At 40.1% G+C, this 21,188-nt stretch overlaps 2 protein-coding genes across 2 annotated transcripts in view; both read right to left on the bottom strand.

Moving 5' to 3' along the window:
• Positions 1–1,973, bottom strand: part of mid1 (midline 1) — a 74,394-nt gene extending 72,421 nt beyond the window's left edge. The window contains exon 1 of the mRNA XM_084162707.1: positions 1,857–1,973. The gene's annotated coding sequence lies outside the window, so the exon portion shown is untranslated. The remainder of the gene's footprint in view (positions 1–1,856) is intronic.
• Positions 1,974–13,435: 11,462 nt separating this feature from the next.
• Positions 13,436–21,188, bottom strand: part of LOC311130022 (rho GTPase-activating protein 6) — a 52,654-nt gene continuing 44,901 nt past the window's right edge. Inside the window, 6 exon segments of the mRNA XM_084162624.1 lie at positions 13,436–13,696; positions 13,699–14,023; positions 14,027–14,088; positions 15,479–15,559; positions 15,761–15,928; positions 15,931–16,001. Of these exon segments, the coding sequence (XP_084018750.1) occupies positions 13,506–13,696; positions 13,699–14,023; positions 14,027–14,088; positions 15,479–15,559; positions 15,761–15,928; positions 15,931–16,001 (898 nt within the window). The 3' untranslated portion in view covers positions 13,436–13,505.

The following is a 21,188-nucleotide window of genomic DNA, read 5'->3' on the forward strand; positions in this document are numbered from 1 at the left end:
CACAGTCTATACTATAGCACAACACTGGGGCTCACATCAACACAGAGGCGTGTTCTGTCACAACCAATGACTCGGAATAATATATGAATGGAAAAAGCCATCGATCACATGACACCATTCATTCCTATGTGAAGACTCAATAGAGCATTTGAAGCCAAGGAGGTCGGGTTAAGATGCGCATGCACTTTGAGTTACTCCAGGAAGTGACGTTGCAGGCTAGCTCAGTGCTGCCACCTCTCATTGAGTATCTCAAGTTGAAGGCCGACTGGGGTACTACAGACTGCCATTAGCTACTAAATGATCCTTATAACTTGTTCTGTGTGCGATTTTAAAATAATCAGTTAACTAATCGAGGACGTACATCTGGTGTAATAGAAGCAATTATTGGAAACATGATTGTCTTAAAAATATATGTTTTATTTACACAAAGATTGACCATGAAGATTGCCATTTTCTCATTCACTAATGGGGGTCCTGTTTCTTTGCAGACAATGCCTGCAGTACCGCGGTCTGCCTTGAACTTTGTGGCTTCAATAAGAGGGGTCAGTCGTTCTCCCCTGGTCACAACACCCAGGCCTGGCGAATTCACACTCACTAATGGCCCTGGCTCTCTTGACCTGGGATTGATACATTGGGTTTATTTATCATTAAGAAGGATAGTAGTGAGGCAAAAGTTGGGTTTAAGAGGTGATACACCAACAGAGATTGCAATTCCCACTGCTAAACGTAAATAAAAAATCACAAGAAATCCATAGCACTCAGGATTATTATAATTTATTGATGAAAAATTACTCGTCTGGCCTGTTCGTAAAAAAAAGAGCTGGATACGGAATTCAGTCCTCAAGGCAAAGAAAGCACAAAATATTAATGTTGAGAGAAAGTACTACTGTTTCAGTCTCTTTAAGAGTTTACAAAGAGAGTCTTTGAAGTGTTTGAACACTACCAGATGCTTCTAGGCTGCATATGAGGGAAACTACAGAAAACCAAAATGAATATACCAGATTCACACTTTCACAATTTTTGGCTCAATTACATACATTGTATCCTTTCCTAAAATAACATGGCATTGCTGTCGTTTCCACCAAAAAGCTTTAGGTTAAGATATGTGCTATGAAGTTTATTTGAAATTATAAGATTTACAGTGTAAAATTACAAGGAACGGAAACCCTCTATCCTCCTTATGTACAGCAGCCGCATGACAGTTGAATGGTTGCCTGAAATGAAGTATACATACATTTTTCTGTTTAATAAACCAAAGTCAGAACAGTTTCCTCTTTGTGGTACTTGGTAACTCACTGGACCTGTCAGCAGGTATGATTCATGTTCACACCAGTCTCAACTTGTTCTGTTACAGCAATTCCTGCTCCTGGAACACACACTCTCTCACAGACACACAAACACATACCCTGGGACTTCAACAGCTGACCAGTAGCTCAGTCACAGGAATTCACTTACAGCACATTCCTATTCTGTTGTCTCTCAGACTGGAAGAAAGAGTCAAGCAATATTATGCCCTGAGTCTCATCAATATCCATTTAAGAGAGATTGATAAAGTCTTTATATAGGCCTTTTTTTATAGTCCTTCTGGTGCCATACTGAGGATGTGCTATCCCAATCACTTTGTAATCCCTAATCACATTTTCTGCCTTTGCACAAGAAACTGCACACCGTGTGCAGGGGAGACAACAATGTTGAGTCAGCAATGGTTAGCTTAACAATTTGGTCATTGAGGGACGCAAGTGAAAGTCATGGAGAAAGTTATACTGTAAAAAAACTAAATCATGAACACAATTCATAGTCTCATCACTATTCCAATGTTGCCATTTGTCCTTAGACCTCTACAGTATGTATCTTACCTGGCTCCCCATGGCTGCCATGTGTGAGTCTCTCCCAGGTGAATAATAGCAGAACGTGGCCAGACAGAAGGTCTCCGTTAGGCAGCAGCCAGCCAGGCAGTAGAGGATTCCTCTGGTAAAAACAGACAGGAGACAGGAGGTTGGAAGGTGTTCTGTCTCACTGCTGTACACTCCCCTTCATCAGGGTGTGTACACACACATACCTCGTTGACACACACTCTGCTTCTCATCTGCCTTACAGGTTTACACAGGAGCACAGAAAGCTGGGCTGGGGTGAGTCCTTCCACCCCCAGGGGAGCTGATAATACAGTAATGCCTTCACCTTTACAGTTCTATCCACACACCGTGTACAAATATTTCCATTTGAATTCACCCTAATTATACTTACTGTAAGTCACCACCCGACCCACCCATATGGTGGGGGAACTTCTCTGTTCTGCACCTAATATGCACAAACTTTTTAACTTCTTGATTATCTTTCGGTAGTCAGCTGCAAAAAACAACAACAAATGAATTAGATGGAATTAGGAGGAAAGTCAGGGAGACTTGTTTTTACTAGGGCTAGATCAATCAGTTCCTGATAATGGGGATAAATGCTCTTTCATCTTAACAGTTTATCCCACATGGCCTTGGGCATTCTCCACTGAGATACCACAGCAGAGAAGACACACAGAGATAAAGAAGTCTGGAACAGAATGGATCTTCCTAAGCATCATCCTACGCCAACAGGCAACAAACCCATTGTAATTAGAAAAAGGCCAAATTGGGTTTTCTCAGCTAATGACTCTAAACCCTGCGGGATTGATTGCAATGTTTGAAAAATTAATGATTTCATCATCACAATGGTGTGATCATATAGGTCTGGAGTGAACATGCATCTCCCAACCTCCCTGAGGATAAGTCATATTTGATGCTAACTGGACTTTTTTGGTAACATAGCAGAAGGCTTAATGAAGACCTTAGAAAACCTTGAGGAAATTCCCTCAGTTTCAGTGACTCCAATAAAATGAAATTACTACTTATTATCAAGGCCTATCTTCTGCTTAATTGCTGCTTGCTTTCACTTGACGTTTCTTTGATACATAAAACGCATGATTATATGGTTGGAAACTAGATTTATCGCTCAGTGTCTCCTGCTTTGTCTGCGCGCCAATGTTTTGCCCCAATCAATCTAGCAAGCATTGATATTTAAATGAAGAAATGCCTTGGAATGTTTAACTAAAAGCCTTCAGCGTTTTCCCCAGTGAGTAGTACACTCTTAGACAAAAGGGTTCCAAATGGGTTCTTCGATTGTCCCCATAGGAGAACCCTTTTTCGTTCCAGGTACACTCTAAGGAATGCTGGGTTAAAAACAACCCAATTTGGTTAAATATTGGACAGAACACACTTGGATCACAAACAACCCATTGTTTTCGTTAAGTTGGGTTGTTGATGCTGGGTTATTTACTGCAGGGTTTCCCAAACTTGGTCCTGGGGCCTCCCCTGGGTGCATGTTATAGTTTTTGCCCTAGCACTACACAGCTGATTCAAATAACCAACTCATTATCAAGCTTTGATTATTTGAATCAGCTGTGTAGTGCTAGGGCAAAAAACAAAACATGAAACTAGGTGGGGCCCCAGGACCGAGTTTGGGAAACCCTGATTTACTGTAGCTATGATGCACCGGTCAGATCAGAAGACTGGAGGCGTGGCTTAGTAGGGTCTTTGCTTTCAGATAGTTATTTTTGCCCTGGAATTTGTTAATCTTGAAATCCAAAAAAGTTACCGAAGTGGAACAAGCAAATTGTATACACTCAACTCCTGTGATGATGCTTCCTCTATGCAGTCTCACCTGAAACAACAGATGTGTGGTCTGCAATATCAGTTGAAGAACAGACAATAAACTTGACAGTATTTCCCAACCCTACATTAAGATTTTGTTGATGACTCAAGTAACATTACAAAGCAAGTATAGTTATGGAGAACAAACAAGCACTGCTAAGCAATATTTCAGCTTCAATCTATTTTACAGTCACTTTTGAGAAGCCACATAATAGTAAAACATCTGTTTACAAGATCAGTCTTTTCAAATAGTTTGTTAACCAGACAGCTCTGGACTGTCTGGAGAGGAGGACAACATCTGGATACATAATATCTGTAGCTCTGAGAAGAGCTGCTCCTTGTTGAAGTTGCACAATTCTCTGATTGTTTAGGAGTTGGATATTCTGTATCTTTATTAGGAACTGGCTTTTGGTTACTATGATGAAGTAGAGTGCTAACACATTTTCTAAAACAACAATTGTTAAGAATCAGTTGGCCAGAATAAGGACATATTGAGGTTGACCCAAACTGATCTCCTGTCCCACCACGTCCAAAGCATCTGTATCCCAATTGTGCTAAAGTATGTCGACCCAAGGACATATAATCTAAATAGGAGAATTGAAAAATTACCTCTCACCTAGAGGATACTAATATTTAAAATGTTTTTCAAGGCATTGATCACACACATATGCCACATGGCCAAAAGTATGTGGACATCACTTCAAATTAGTGGATTCGGCTATTTCAGCCACACCCGTTGCTGACAGGTTTATACAATCGAAGCACACAGCCATGCAATCTCCATATTGACAAACATTGGCAGTAGAATGGCCTTACTGAAGAGCTCAGTGACTTTCAACGTGGTACAGTAATAGGATGCCACCTTTCCAACAAGTCAGTTTGTCAAATTTGTGCCCTGCTAGAGCTGCCCCGGTCAACTGTAAGTGCTGTTATTGTGAAGTGGAAACGTCTAGGAGCAACAACGGCTGAGCCGCGAAGTGGTAGGCCACACAAGCTCACAGAACGGGACCGCCGAGTGCTGAAGCGCGTAATGTGTAAAAATCGTCTGTCCTCGGTTGCAACACTCACTACCGAGTTCCAAACTACCTCTGGAAGCAACGTCAGCACAATAACTATTAGTTGGGAGCTTAATGAAATGGGTTTTCATGGCCGAGAAGCCGCACACAAGCCTAAGATCACCATGCGCAATGCCAAGCGATGGCTGGAATGGTGTAAAGCTCGCCGCCATTGGACTCTGGTGCAGTGGAAGCTTCACCATCTGGCAGTCCGATGGACAATTCTTGTTTTGCCAGGAGAATGCTACCTGCCCCATTGCATAGTGCCAATTGTAAAGTTTGGTGGAGGAGGAATAATGGTCTGGGGCTGTTTTTCATGGTTCGGGCTAGGCCCCTTAGTTCCAGTGAAGGGAAATCTTGACGCTACAGTATACAATGACATTCTAGACGATTCTATGCTTCCAACTTTGTGGCAATAGTTTGGGGAAGGCCCTTTCCTGTTTCAGCATGACAATGCCCCCTTGCACAAAGCAAGGTCCATACAGAAATGGTTTGTCAAGATCAGTGTGGAAGAACTTGACTGGCCTGCACAGAGCCCTGAGCTCAACCCCATCAAACACCTTTGGGATGAATTGGAACGCCGACTGCGAGCCAGGCCTAAACGCCCAACATCAGTGCCCGACCTCACTACTGGTCTTGTGGCTGAATGGAAGCTGCAGCAATGTTTCAACATCTAGTGGAAAACCTTCCTAGAAGAATTATAGCAGCAAAAGGGGGACCTACTCATGATTTTGGAATGAGATGTTCGACAAGCAGGTGTCCACATACTGTTGGCCATGTAGTGTATCTACAGTGCCTTCAGAAAGTATTCATTCCCCATGACTTATTCCGCATTTAGTTGTGTTACAGCCTGAATTTTAAATGGACAATTTTTTTCTCTCCACCCATCTACACACAATACCCCATAATGACAAAGTGAAACATGTTTTTAGACATTTTTGCAAAATGTATTGAAAATGAAATTCAGAAATATCTAATTTACATAAGTATTCCTCCCCTTGAATCAATACTCTGTAGAAGCAGCTTTGGTGGCGATTACAGCTGTGAGTCTTTTTGGGTACGTCTCTAAGAGCTTTGCACACCTGGACTGTACAATATTTGTCCATTATTCTTTTTTAAATTCTTCAAGTTCTGTCAAGTTGATTGTTGATCATTGCTAGACAGCCATTTTGAAGTCTTGGCATTGACTTTCAAGACGATTTAAGTAAAAACTGTAACTAGGCCACTCAGGAACATTCAATGTCATCTTGGTAAGCAACTCCAGTGTAGATTTGGCCTTGTGTTTTAGGCTATTGTCTTGCTGAAAGGTGAATTTGTCTCCAAGTGTCTGTTGGAAAACAGACTGAACAAGATTTTCCTCTAGGATTTTGCCTGTGCTTATAGCTGTATTCTGTTTAATTTTTCCTAAAAATCTCCCTAGTCCTTGCCGATGACAAGCATACCCATAACATAAAAATATGAAGCGTGGTACTCAGTGATGTGTTGTGTTGGAATGACACATTTTTGGCAGTATTACTTAAGTGCCTTGTTAAAAACAGGATGCATGTTTTGGAATATTTGTATTATGTACAGGCTTCTTTCTTGTCACTCTGTCATTTAGGTTAGTATTGTGGAGTAACTACATTGTTGTTGATCCATCCTCAGATTTCTCATATCACAACCATTAAACTTTGTAACTGTTTTAAAATCATAATTGACCTCATGGTAAAATCCCTAAACAGTTTCCTTCCTCTTCGGCAACTGAGTTAAGAAAGTCACCTGTAACTTTGTAGTGACTGGGTGTATTGATACACCATTGAAAGGCCAATTAATAACTTCACCATGCTCAAGGGGATATTCAGCGTCTGTATTATTATTATTATTTATATTTTTTGTACATATCTACCAATTGGTACCCTTCTTTGCGATGCATTGAAAAACCTCCCTGGTCTTTGAATCTATGCTCACTACTCGATTGAGGGACCTTACAGATAATTGTATGTGTGGGGTACAGAGATTGGGTAGTCATTCAAATATCATGTTAACCACTATTATTGAACACAGAATGAGTCCATGCAATTTATTATGTGACTTGTTAAGCACATTTTTACTCCTGAACTTATTTAGGCTTGACATAACAAAGGGGTTCAATACTTATTGATTTAAGATATTTCAGCATTACATTTTTTATTAATTTATACTAAAACGTTCTACAAACAAAATTCCACTTTGACATTATGGGGCATTGGGTGTAAATCTGTGACACAAAATGTCAATTTAATCCATTTTAAATTTAGGCTGTAACACAACATAATATGGAAAAGGAATAGGGATGTGAATACTTTCTTAAGGCACTGTCTTTTCATTTCTTATTACACTGCAATGATATAGTGGGAATGAAATAAAGCGTGTTAGCTCAAACACACATTCCCTCTGTTTTACATGGCGAGGTAGCTTAACAGAGGTCTAGAAGACTGAATATGAGGTTAAAACTAAATCAAATCAAATCAAATTTTGTTTGTCACACGCGCCGAATTCAACAGCTGTAGACCTTATCGTGAAATCCTTACTTACAAGCCCTTAACCAACAATGCAGTTCAAGAAATAGAGTTAAGAAAATATTTACTAAATAAACTAAAGTAAAAAATAAAATAATTTGTACATGTAGGTAGGGGTAAAGTGACTATGCATAGATAATAAACAGTGAGTAGCAGCAGTGTAAAAACAAAGGGGGGGGGGGGGGGGGGTCAATGTAAATAGTCAGGGTGGCCATTTGATTAATTGTTCAGCAGCCATATGGCTTGGGGGTAGAACTGTTAAGGAGCATTTTGGACCTAGACTTGGCACTCCGGTACCGCTTGCCATGTGGTAGCAGAGAGAACAATCTATGACTTGAGTGACTGGAGTCTTTAACAATTTTTTGGGCCTTCCTCTGACACTGCCTAGTATATAGGTCCGGGATGGCAGGAAGCTTGGACCCAGTGATGTACTGGGCCTTACGCACTACCCTCTGTAGCGCCTTATGGTCGGACAGAGCTGCCAATTGAGAATGAAACAAAGCAGATCTGTCCAGTGGTCTGTCAGTCTTAGTGAGAGCAAGAATGTTTCACGTTAAATTACTAACAGAAGGAAGGCTGTAATTATAGGTTCTAGCTGAATACAGGATCAAGGAATACACTGAGCTAAATGTAGTAACATATAAGTAGAAACATTACTAGACCAACGTTACTGTAGCGTTTTATTTGTATGGGGACAAACACCTTGGCCAGGAAGAGCATGAGGAGGAGCAGATGGGTTGGTGCACCCACAGTGCTGGTGTCTTCCTTCTAACCAGGACCCTGGCAAAGACAAGGAGAAAACGTCTGTCAGGTTTGGCCAAGGTACTTTATGCAGATGACTTGATATTTACATTTTAGTCATTTAGCAGATGCTCTTATCCAGAGCGACTTACAGTTAGTGAGTGTATACATTATTTTATTTTTTCATACTGGTCCCCCGTGGGAATCAAACCCACAACCCTGGCGTTGCAAGCGCCATGCTCTACCAACTGAGATACACGGGACTACATGTGATATGTGTCCTACTAATCTCAAGGATGACTTCAAATTAGTAATGTATGTTTTTTTGGAGGGGGGAGTGCATTTGTTTTAGGGCATTTCCTGTCCATGCTATTTAAATAAGTTTACTTATCTCAGTGCTAATACCTGAATAAAATATAAAGTAAACCAGTTTCCTAGAATAGATGTTTCCTTGTGCCTTTCAAATAAAAAGGTATTGCTCAGAATCGAAAGATTGACAACAAAGTGCACCCAATTACTTTAGCATGTCTTATCTTTAAAAGCTTTGGTAATAATCTGAAGTCAAGTTTTAAAAAATGTCGGTCCTCTAAGAAGATTTTGAATTGGTCTAGGCTAAGAGGCTTAATGCAATCAGTGTTAATCCTTTAATCGGAAACAAAGTTTTTCTCTAACATAAAGTTCATAACCCTAACCAAGGGTGTTTACTTCCTCAAATGGGTGTTTCTTGTGACTGTTTAATGCTAATGAGTGTTTTAGTAGAATACTAGTAGAGATAGCTAGTGTCAGAAGTTATTCTAGTAGGGATAGCAGCTAATAATAGCAGTACTAAAGTAAAGCAGCATGTAACATTATCTTAGGGTTGTTCAATGTTTCCATTGGAAGTGGTCACTCATGTTCAATAATATACTTTGAAACAGCTCAGTAGTTGATCACATTGTTAACAAAACATGTGACAGATCTACAGGAACTGGTTGTGGAGAGCAGACATCATCTCCAGCTCTGGAATAAGTTCTAATGGATGTTCTGTTGTTCCTGGATGTCCACCCACAGTCTCAGCTACGACCTTCCTTTGTCCTCTCTGCAGCTGCTGCTGCCAATAAACAGGTAGGATGGACCCTGTGAACGAATCAGACTCCTCTCATCCCAGCCAGCGGATCAGCTTGCATTTGTCAGTACAACCCCGATAAGAGGTGAAATCAAATATTTTAGATTTGTCAATTGGCTCTACAGTCCATTGCACCCATCTCCTCAGAGCAGTGTTGTTTTCCTATGATGCTTTTCTATCCCAGACCTGGTCTGTTACTTCTTAGAGAGAGGATGGATTTGCATGTGTGGTGGTGGTGGTGGTGGTGGTGGAGGAAGGCCTGTTTCACTCTCTGGTGCAGATGGATAGTGGAAGTGGAAGTAAACAGCAGTGTGGTTGGTTGGATTGGTTGGATTCCCTATAAAATGCATACAGACATCCTGCTCTGTCACTCTGGCCTGGTCAGAGAGTGTGACGGGCTCTTTGGTGGCCAGAGTGGAACAGCAAAGCCTTAACACAGCTGTGGAGGCAGATATGGCCCACAAAGTTTAACCACATTTCTCAGTGTTGAGTAAATCCCCTGGCTTTGCCTAACAAGGAGTAGACTGCTTTATTATGACAACAGAAGCCAGATGTCCTATTTTGGCAGTTGTTCCAATGAAGAGCAGGGTGACGACTGGACATTATACTAAGCAGCACATCTTTAACACACCCACTTGGAGATTTTGTTGAATAATGAACAAAGGCCTAGTGATCTTTTACTTATACCAAGCTTTAAAAATGTATTACTCGCTACACTGTCTGCATTGAGAGACTGAGCAGAGACTAGGGTTGCAAAGGGAGGGTATATTACTAGAAACTATCTAAGCTTACCAGTAAACTACCAGAATGTTGGTATCTTTCAAGGATTTTATGTAATCTATCACAAGACATCTAGTGGCTCCTTTGGGTACTTCAGACTATCACAGGTTTCTGTAATAGTCTCTGGCCCTCTGTGTGGCCTTATGACATGTAAAATATATGAAATAACTGAATAAGATGATTTTAAAATAAAAGATAGAATGACAAAGCTTGTAAACCATTATCCTAAATATAAATCATCAACTTAGTGAATATCTTTGGTGTTTAAACCCCCTAAGGTCAATGTCCGTGCCCCCATGGAAATCGAATTAGCATAATAAAGACTTGTCTGAAGGTTCCTCGGTACCAGTTAAAAAATGAATGGAAGTACTGTATATATGGAGACTGTTTATTTAAAAAATATAGGGTAAAATCGATGTAAAAAACTAAAACTAAAATAAGTTTCCTGATCTTTCTTATATCTCTTAGATATAGGACAGACACTTCAGAACAAACTTCCAATAACAATCGGTTGTTACATGTAGTGAATCTGTTATTCTATGCGTTTGTATGGGCTAATAGCAGTAAGGCCAACATTTCTTTTCAAATCATTTTTGGGGATTCTTTTAAAAATACTTCAACAGGTCTTAAAATTTAAAATCAAATAGCTAAATGATCCTTGGTATGACCTTCTTAAAACAATTCCATATAGCTTAGTAGAACCCCCCCTCCCCCTGCTTAGACAGGGCTTAGACTGTTTAGTGCCAAAAATAAGTGGTTAAATATATGTAAAAGAAAAAATGTTTCCAGATCTTCTTATATCTCTCAGATATAGGAAAGACACTTCAGAACAAACTTCCTTTGATAATTTTTTGGGACTACGTTGTTCCATGTAGTGAATCTGTTATTCAATGCATTTATAATATGCCATTTAGCAGACGCTTTTATCCAAAGCAACTTACAGTCATGCGTGCATACATTTTTGTGTATGGGTGGTCCCGGGGATCGAACCCACTACCTTGGCGTTACAAGCACCGTGCTCTACCAGCTGAGCTACAGAGGACCATTTGTAAGGGCTAATAGCAGTAAGACCCAGATGTTTTTTTCATCAAATAATTGTTGTATATTTATATATTTGATACTTCAAGGGGTCTTAAAATTCAAAATCAAATAGCTAAATGATCCTTGGTATGACCTTCTTAAAACAATTCCATATAGCCTAGTAGAACCCCCTCCCCCGGCTTAGACAGGGCTTGGACTCTGATGGATTTCAGTATGAAATATCCTTTATATATGTTTTTGTACAAACTTTTATTTGTTTTACTATGTCAATATGTATTTGTTGTCAATGTTTTGGTGTCAAACGTGGCAGTTGTGGAAAAAAAGTCAATAGTTGGAAGATTTGCTGAGTTAATTGAAAATAATGCCATTTTTGATTAGATGCTTTTTTTTTTCATTAACTAGGCTATTTTCTCTTGAACCATATGGTCTATCTACTAGAAACTCATGGACATTATGGACACAGATATACTAAATGAATACTATATATTAATATATTTTACATTTTTAAAGTAATTTTATGGTAAAGTTAGAATAATGTTATTATTGAGAAATAGTTGAAATACATAAAATGTTCCTAAACATCCCTATTGTAATAACAAATTCAATAGATATGCAATGCAGGAAAACACAATCATCGAGAACAGGACATTCCGCTTGGTCATGGTTCCCTCTTGTGGCCGTTCAATCAAATTATTTCAATCTAGGTCACAATAACATCAACAAATACTCTGTATCTAAACTTACAACATCTATATGCTCAAATATTTAGCGTAATCTCACTCAAATCATACTCCACCCTTAAACAAACAGAGTTAATGAAAAAAAGTTACTGTAGGTCTATTGGCAAAAGGACCATATAGGATTGGGCATGATAACTCACCCCACTTAAAGTCAGCCATAAAAAGATTAGCAAGTAATCAGGAAGCGAGTTTGCCTGTGGTCCAGTCTAGGGAGAGGAGAGGTGAACTCCCTTTGGCTATGTCTGGGACTCTCCGGTCCACTTCCTGGTTTGTGAGAGGGGTCTCTCAGAGGCCAGACAGATCCGGCTCCTGCACTTCATTACTGTGTTGAAATGTGCCAGAATTAAATCTTTATGGAGTCTGCGGCGAAGCTGCCAAAAGAGACACCTTCCGCTCCAGTTCATTAGAGTGTGAACCACTCACATTGTTCCTGACTTCCCTTTACACAGAATGGGCACATAAGAAGTAAGAGTGAGAATAAATCATTGTAGTAGTTGTAGTAGTTGGAGCATACTGACAGAACTCTGTGAAGTAGAAATTAAAAGGGATTTTAAAGACAGTAAGGGGTTATTTCCACATAACCTTCTGCGTCATTTTCAGTGTCTATGTATAGTTTTACAGAGGATGATAACAAGATGATAAGATTACTAATATCACATTTATTCCATCACGGAAGTCATAGGAAAATGCACATACAGTAATACAATCAGGCTGAAGAAGGGTTCGAGTTGGCAATAATACAGTATTAAAGCAGCTTGATTAGAATAAAAACATTTCAATACTGATGTTGCACAAGGTACAAAAGCATTATTATTAGCATTAGCATCGTAATGTTAAGTCAAGGTGAACATGAAAAAGTCTTATTAGCATGGCTAGCAATCTCAGAGACAATACTGTAGTTGTTACTAAGGCATAATGTTTGGTCAGGACAAACAAACAATATTTGCAGTAAATGTTCAAACACCAACGAAAAACTCAGTGAAAGTCATTACCATATTTATATCTTAGTACAGTACCTTAATTTACCCTCAAAAAGCTACAAAAATAATAGGGGAGCAGAATAAAACTAACTAACTTGGTACATTTCATGACAGTGGCATTCAAGCACAAACTGAGTGATGCATTTCTCTTTTTCTATACTCCATATTGTGGAATTACATTCATAATGTTCTGTATCTTCCAGTTTCATTTTTCCCATCAAATAATGTAAACAGGTGGATTGCAGTTACTGTTGTATTTGGATGCGTGAATGAATGAATGAATTACTATTAGAATCAGTTGCAGAAGGCCACAAACATTAAAATGAGTTTTAAAAAGCTAGTAACCAAAACAGCAAAGTTAAGTTCAATATCAAAAACACAAACAATCAATGTTCATTTGTTTGGCAATAGCTCCACCAAGATACAAATAACACAAAGACACTTGTAGCATCGAACATCATTTGATGTCATGTTTCACTAAGAAAGTAGTATTTGATTTTGGTTATAACATATCTGCATTATATCTCACAGGGTGATGTTACAATATAAAAAATAAACATTGCATGTATGCTATTAGTACTAATACTTTTAGGATACATTCAGATTCATTCTCACACCATTGTTCAGAGTAATATATATATATTTTTTAAATCAGATGTCAGTGATGCTAATTTGTGTCCCTGTTATAGTGGCAAAAGGTTGGAGTCAGACTTCTGAAATATGAAAACTGTCAAGAGTGAAATAACAACATTAACAAACTGACATGCTGGTACTCACAGACAATTGGCACATCTCAGTAAGTTTAACTTACAACTTAGAAAAGGACGAAGTAGTGAGTGTGTGTATACATCACACCAGTGTCTCTGGTAGAATGTCTGTATTGTCTGCTGATAGGAGCTGCCCTATCTGCCACCTCTCCTTCTGCCACTCTGGGCTGCCTGACACTTTCCCTTCCAGAGGACCAGAGTAGGGGGTCGTAGGGGCCACAGTCTGGGGCCCTGGGCTGCTGCTGCGCTGGGGAGGCCGTTGTGGATTCTGGAGAGGCAGAGGGAAGGTGTGGAGTGAGTTCCTCTGAGAGGACCAGGGTAGGAAGGGGGAGGCCTTCCGTCCACCCTGCAGCCAGGCCTGCCTCTGAGGGAGGGACTGGCAGGCTGTCCCATTCCGCCCCTTAGTGCAATGTCCTCTGAGTTGCAGCCCCCCGGTTGGCCCGGTGGTTGGAAATGTAATAACAGGTCTGTACCCTCCAATCTCTGCCCTCTCTTCGTCAGAGGGCTGCTGCTGCAGAGAGTCACTGGGGGGTGTGGCCTGCACTCAGGCACAACAATTGAGGTGTAAGTTTGTCTGACAGGCTGTTTGCTGTTGTTAACTTAGTGACCGTCGAATCCCTCCAATGAGCCACAAGAGCTGCATTCTGAAACGTCTCTATGGGAACCTGGGGGAAACCATTTACACATAATCAAAGTCTTATCTCCACATACAGTGCCTTGCAAAAGTATTCATCCCCCTTGGCGTTTTTCCAATTTTGTTGCATTACAACCTGTAATTTAAATGGATTTTTATTTGGATTTCATGTAATGGACATAAACAAAATAGTCCAAATTGGTGAAGTGAAATGAAAAAAATAACTTGTAAAAAAAAAATCAAAAAAATAAATAACGGAAAAGTGGTGCGTGCATATGTATTCACCCCCTTTGCTATGAAGCCCCTAAATAAGATATGGTGCAACCAATTACCTTCAGAAGACACATAATTAGTTAAATAAAGTCCACCTGTGTGCAATCTAATTGTCACATGATCTGTCACATGATCTCAGTATATATACACCTGTTCTGAAAGGCCCCAGAGTCTGCAACACCACTAAGTAAGGGGCACCACCAAGCAAGCGCCACCTTGAAGACCAAGGAGCTCTCCAAACAGGTCAGGGACAAAGTTGTGGAGAAGTACAGATCAGGGTTGGGTTATAAAACAATATCCGAAACTTTGAACATCCCACGGAGCACCATTAAATCCATTATAAAAAAATTGAAAGAATATGGCATCACAACAAACCTGCCAAGAGAGGGCCGCCCACCAAAACCCACGGACCAGGCAAGGAGGGCATTAATCAGAGGCAACAAAGAGACCAAAGATAACCCTGAAGGAGCTGCAAAGCTCCATAGCGGAGATTGGAGTATCAGTCCATAGGACCACTTTAAGCCATATACTCCACAGAGCTGGGCTTTATGGAAGAGTGGCCAGAAAAAAAGCCATTACTTAAAGAAAAAAATAAGCAAACACGTTTGGTGTTCGCCAAAAGGCATGTGGGAGACCCCCCAAACATATCGAAGAAGGTACTCTGGTCAGATGAGACTAAAATTGAGCTTTTTGGCCATCAAGGAAAACGCTATGTCTGGCGCAAACCCAACACCTCTCATCACCCCGAGAACATCTTATTTCTTGTTTGTTTCACCCCAAAAATTACTTTGTATCTTCAAAGTGGTAGGCATGTTGTGTAAATCAAATTATACAAACCCCCCAAAAATCTATTTTAATTCCAGGTTAAGGCAACAAAACAGGAAAAATGCCAAGGGGGGTGAATACTTTCGCAAGCCACTGTAGTCTACATGTAATTTATTCTAGGTTGCAGGGTTTCAAAGAACAATACATTATGTTCAAAGACAATGAACGCACCAGTGATATTTTACATTTTAGTCATTTAGCAGACGCTCTTATCCAGAGCGACTTACAGTTAGTGAGTGCATACATTTTTCATACTGGCCCCCCGTGGGAAACGAACCCACAACCCTGGCGTTGCAAGCGCCATGCTCTACCAACTGAGCTACAGGACAGCCTGATATGATGATCCATAAACCCTTTCCTTAGAGAGGAATGCCAGGCAACCCAGAAATGTTCATCAGGTGTGTCTAATGTAGAAATAATAAATACTCTTCATATTAAGCAGCAATATACAATACGGTGTATGAAATGGTCAACAAATCGACCATTGGGCAGCTCCGCACCTCTCTGATTCAGACGGGTTCGGTTAAATGCGGAAGACACATTTAAGTAGAATGCATTCAGTTGTACATCTGACTAGGTATATCCCCCTTTCCCTTTCCTTTCCCCTTTGCCTGTGGATGGTGAGTGGTAGCTGTCGCTGGGACAACCTTTGACGTGGCCTACCAGTGTGTACTGCTCAGGGACTCTGAAGAGCCTTTCAGAGAGTTGGCCCTGGGAGAGCAGGCGCTCTGACAGCACTGGAAAGTTGTTGTCATAGGGGGACACATCCCCACCTTGTTGGAGTCACTGGAGCAGCGCCTCTCACTCAGAGAGAAGGGTTCCTCAATCATCAGCAGGCCTGGACCACTATTGGGAAGAGGAGAGAGACATTATGAAGAAGAAAACCTGATCAGGAAAAACTCTGCGCCCTAGTTACAAAGTATGCCATAATCTACAGATAAGGGGAATAAATTGGTAGCACCACATAATAAAGCATTTAAAATGGATGAGTAAATATTTTATTCATAATTTATTAATCATTACTCCCACATTTATAAATTTTAGTAACCTATTTATTCAGACAATTATAAACAACTTTTAAAGTATTTCATAATGATTCATGAGATCATTCATAAGATGTTTAATATAGGTCCTTATAAATAAAATATTTTTGTGTGGTCTCATCTAAAGTGTGGGCTATTTATACTTTATAAATACTTCATGAATGTTTGTTGTGACCAGTGTAATTTCTCACAAAAAGATGCACATGCCATTGGTAGACATTCCAGCAGTACCTGATGCTCCTTAAGGTCTCAAAATGGCCCCTAGAACATACAGTATCAATGGTTAAACAATAAGCACACAATACAGAGGATGTTTAAGAAAATATATTGAACATTTTATTAAAAACAGTCACACCGTTGTAATAGTTTGATGTATAACTTCAGACACACTCTATGCTGAGTAAAATAATGTTTTTAGTCTGAAATGCTAACATAAGCGTTTCTCTGCAGTGACTTTTCTACCAAAACCAAAGTGTGGATTGCATTCACTCCTTAGAGCGGTGTAATCTCTGTTAACCCAAAACTAAAATCTTGCATCATTTGGTCAGCTGCGTGATTAGGTTCTGGGTCCATTCGTGTTAGAAATTGGGAGTTCTGGTTTGCAAAGTCTCCACCCTCGCAAAAGGAACAATACACATAAATCCAAAAAATAAAAATTATGAAATTAAGAAATATCAGAACAAGCAATTTCAGACTCTGGAATATAAATATATATATACATATATATGTATATAATGCTGTTTATAGACTATGGGAAGTATATTAATAGGAAAGGTGTGTACAGCAGTAGTTATACAGTGGGGAAAAAAGTATTTAGTCAGCCACCAATTGTGCAAGTTCTCCCACATAAAAAGATGAGAGAGACCTGTAATTTTCATCATAGGTACACGTCAACTATGACAGACAAATTGAGATTTTTTTTCTCCAGAAAATCACATTGTAGGATTTTTAATGAATTTATTTGCAAATTATGGTGGAAAATAAGTATCACCTACAAACAAGCAAGATATTTGGCTCTCACAGACCTGTAACTTCTTCTTTAAGAGGCTCCTCTGTCCTCCACTCGTTACCTGTATTAATGGCACCTGTTTGAACTTGTTATCAGTGTAAAAGACACCTGTCCACAACCTCAAACAGTCACACTCCAAACTCCACTATGGCCAAGACCAAAGAGCTGTCAAAGGACACCAGAAACAAAATTGTAGACCTGCACCAGGCTGGGAAGACTGAATCTGCAATAGGTAAGCAGCTTGGTTTGAAGAAATCAACTGTGGGAGCAATTATTAGGAAATGGAAGACATACAAGACCACTGATAATCTCCCTCGATCTGGGGCTCCACGCAAGATCTCACCCCGTGGGGTCAAAATGATCACAAGAACGGTGAGCAAAAATCCCAGAACCACACGGGGGGACCTAGTGAATGACCTGCAGAGAGCTGGGACCAAAGTAACAAAGCCTACCATCAGTAACACACTACGCCGCCAGGGACTCAAATCCTGCAGTGCCAGACGTGTCCCCCTGCTTAAGCCAGTACATGTCCAGGCCCGTCTGAAGTTTGCTAGAGTGCATTTGGATGATCCAGAAGAGGATTGGGAGAATGTCATATGGTCAGATGAAACCAAAATATAACTTTTTGGTAAAAACTCATACGAGTGGGTCCAATTGGACAATTGGCCGGTGACAATTTCATTTATCGGCTTTTGTATTTTTTTTACGGCCAAAAGCCTCCTATTACTGGCTAACAGAAACCCTGGTACGTATGTATGGTCACTGTGGGGACGACATCGTCGATGCACTTATTAATGAAGCTGGTGACTGATGTGGTAAACTCCTTAATGTTATCTGATGAATCCCGGAACATATTCCAGTCTGTGCTAGCGAAACAGTCCTGTAGCTTAGCATCCGCTTCATGGGACCACTTCTGTATTGAGCGTGTCACTGGTACTTCCTGTTTTAGTTTTTGCTTGTAAGCAGGTTGAGTAAGGTCTTAGTGCCAGCATCGGTTTGTGGTGGTAAATACGAAAAATATAGACAACTACGAAAAATATAGATAAAAACTCTATTAGTAAATAGTATGTTATGCATCTTATAATGCGTTAGTCTAACTCAGGTAAGCAAAAACGTGAGACTTCATTAACATTAGAGATCACGTACCAGCTGTTGTTAACAAAGAGACACACCCCTCCCCCCTTCGTCTTAACCGAGTCTGCCGTCCGGTCTTGACGATGCATAGAAGAACCAGCAAGACTTATATCCATGTTCTCATTCAGTGACGACTCGGAAAAACATATAATATTATAGTTTTTCAGATCCCGTTGATAGGATAGTCTCAAACGGAGCTAATCCAGTTTGTTCTTGTACCTTCACCAACAGAACAGAGGGCAATGGCGGTCTATTTGCTCGCTGATGTAGTCTCCTCAGGATGCCAGCTCGCCTGCCTCTCTTTCGCAGCCACTTCTTCTTTCGAGTCTAGGGGATTAGGGCCTGATCCGGAGTAAGCAGAATGTCCAGAGCTGCAGACTTGTTGAAGTAGACATTTTCGTCCAAATCAAGGTTAATGATCGCTGTTCTGATGTCCAGAAGATATTTTCGGTCATGTTCAATCATTAAACGTTAACAGCTAGACCAGGATGTATACCAGCCTGAGGTTTCAAAAGTCATAGCTATTAGCTAACTACCACCATAAGGGTTAGGCTACATTGATTCTTGCTTACTATTTTTAGGAATCATATCACATATAAACAGACACCTAATGAGATATCTAGCTATGTAGCTAGTTATCTAGCTAGCTAGCTAATTATTATATGGGTATCATACATTTTACTAGTAAAATAGCAATCCTGCAGCAGCCCTCTCTTAGTTGTTTTAGCTACAAATCGAATCTGACACTAGCCAGTTCACTTGAGCTTTTAGCTAATACCAATGACAAATGCTCTTTAAGTATTTTATTTTGTACAGTTACTGTATCAAAGACAACATTAAAATCAAAAAGACAAGACAAGAGATGAGCTAAATCAAGTAGGCTAGCTAGCTAGCTACCTTGACTTGTTTTTGGCTGACTGTCTACTCGGCTTGTTATCAGAAGTTCATTTCACAGACTCCTCTCATCAATCGGAAAACATACACTAAAATTGACATATTATAATTACCAACATAAAAACAAATTGTATACAGTTTCTTACCTTAATATTGTTATCCTGATCTCAATTACAAAGTTGTGAGAAACCTTTCAGGTCCAGTGGAGGCGAGGCACCTCTCGGTGGCAGCATTCATTCACTTTCAGTCCCGCACTAAAACTCACAATTTGCTCATGCCTGCCAATGACACACTGGCGTCAGTCGTTAATAGGGCAATTCAAGATGGCTCTACACATACCTCTAATAAACTCTTTTCAATATAAAACAAAAAAAAATAGAGATGTTTCTATGTTAAATGCACATGTTTAGTATTAGTGGATGAAATAAATGTCTTTGCTTAGCTTTACTTCCTAAAGTGTTTCCATTCCCCTTTAAGGGTTGCCCTATTGCCTGGGGCAAGTGAACTGAGCAGTCGGGAAATTAGCCTGCTCTAAAGTTGCCCCAGGTGTTTAAAAAAAATTGAAAACAACAAACCTGTAAGGAATTCCAATAGATGTAGCCTAAAACTGATCTTTATGGTCCATTCCCATTGTTTAAGTGAAATACGGACAATTTATGACAGTTGGACAAGTATCTCTGTGGTTGTCCTATTAGGCAGGGTATTTTCTAAACTGAAAACAACCTAACTGCAAATAATTCGAGATGGGGTGTCTCAAAATAAGTTTATGTTTTTACCTGCTACACTGGAAGTGTAACTTTTGGTCTGGGCGAGCTGAGCGCAAGCCACTTTATCCTATCACTCCGGCCGAGATACACTATATAGCAGTAACTTGCCTAGCCACGCTAGCTTCACCCTCATGTGGGTGCTAACAAGCTAGCAAGCATGCTAGGTAGTGCTACGTATCACCAGCCATTGTAAACCAAGCCAGTAGGGGTTAGAAGCTACAGTATGTTTGTCAACCAATCCAGTAGGGGTTGGAAGCTCCAGTATGTTGAGCTTCGATTGGTTACTCGCGCCACGATATTGCTGAAGATTTGCATAAAGTTAAGCTTTGCCCAACTTTAGTCCCACCCTGTTCAGCTCCCTTGCCCATGCTCGCATCGCCCAATGGTCCCTTCCACTCTGCTCTAACCTGCTTTCCTTCCATTGAAAATGAATAGGAAGCCATTGTTTCACCACGCGATGCCTTCTCTAGTGTATACGTGTGAGCTGCGTGTCGAAGTCTTGAAAATAGAACCAGAGCGTAATTTCACGCTCGAGCAACAGAAGCCCAGGTTTCGTGGAAATTAATCGGAGCGTCTCACACTTGGCTAAAGTAACGCGTAACGATGTAGCAGGCCTTTTATTTCTGTTAAGAGAAAATGTGAACGTGATCAAATTTGGTTTATATTCAAACTCCGGTTGGTTAGGCTACCGAGGCCTTTTTTCATCCAAAAATATTGACTAGAACTATTCAAATCAACAAATAGGGATGACATATTGTAGGCTAGAATGTAACTTTTTAATTACAGATGTATGTGCCTACACAAGGATGGAACATAAGGTGTAAAAATAAAATGGGAAAATAGTTGTTTACATGCTGTAACTTGTCGGTCTCTTAATTCAACAACAGGGAGGAAGCCGAAAAATCAGTTAGGCTATAAATACATAAAGTTACCACTTAGTTTTTGCTGGCCAGATGGGACAGGGCCATATACATTAAAACCAGTAGATAGTGATAGCGCTGACATCATCCACGTATTCCTATGAATAACTCCCGATGGCGCATGAAGCCGGAAGTATTTGTATTTGAAGCTCGCCATATTGCTGAATGGATCTGAATGGCACCAAGGATCATGGTGAAATTCGTCATAACTAGCAATGGATCATGGTCGATGTAGTATTTTTCCTGCTGCCTAAGAGAGTCAACCG

The sequence above is a fragment of the Coregonus lavaretus genome (assembly GCF_964263955.1).
Source record: "Coregonus lavaretus genome assembly, chromosome: 5".
NCBI lineage: Eukaryota > Metazoa > Chordata > Actinopteri > Salmoniformes > Salmonidae > Coregonus > Coregonus lavaretus.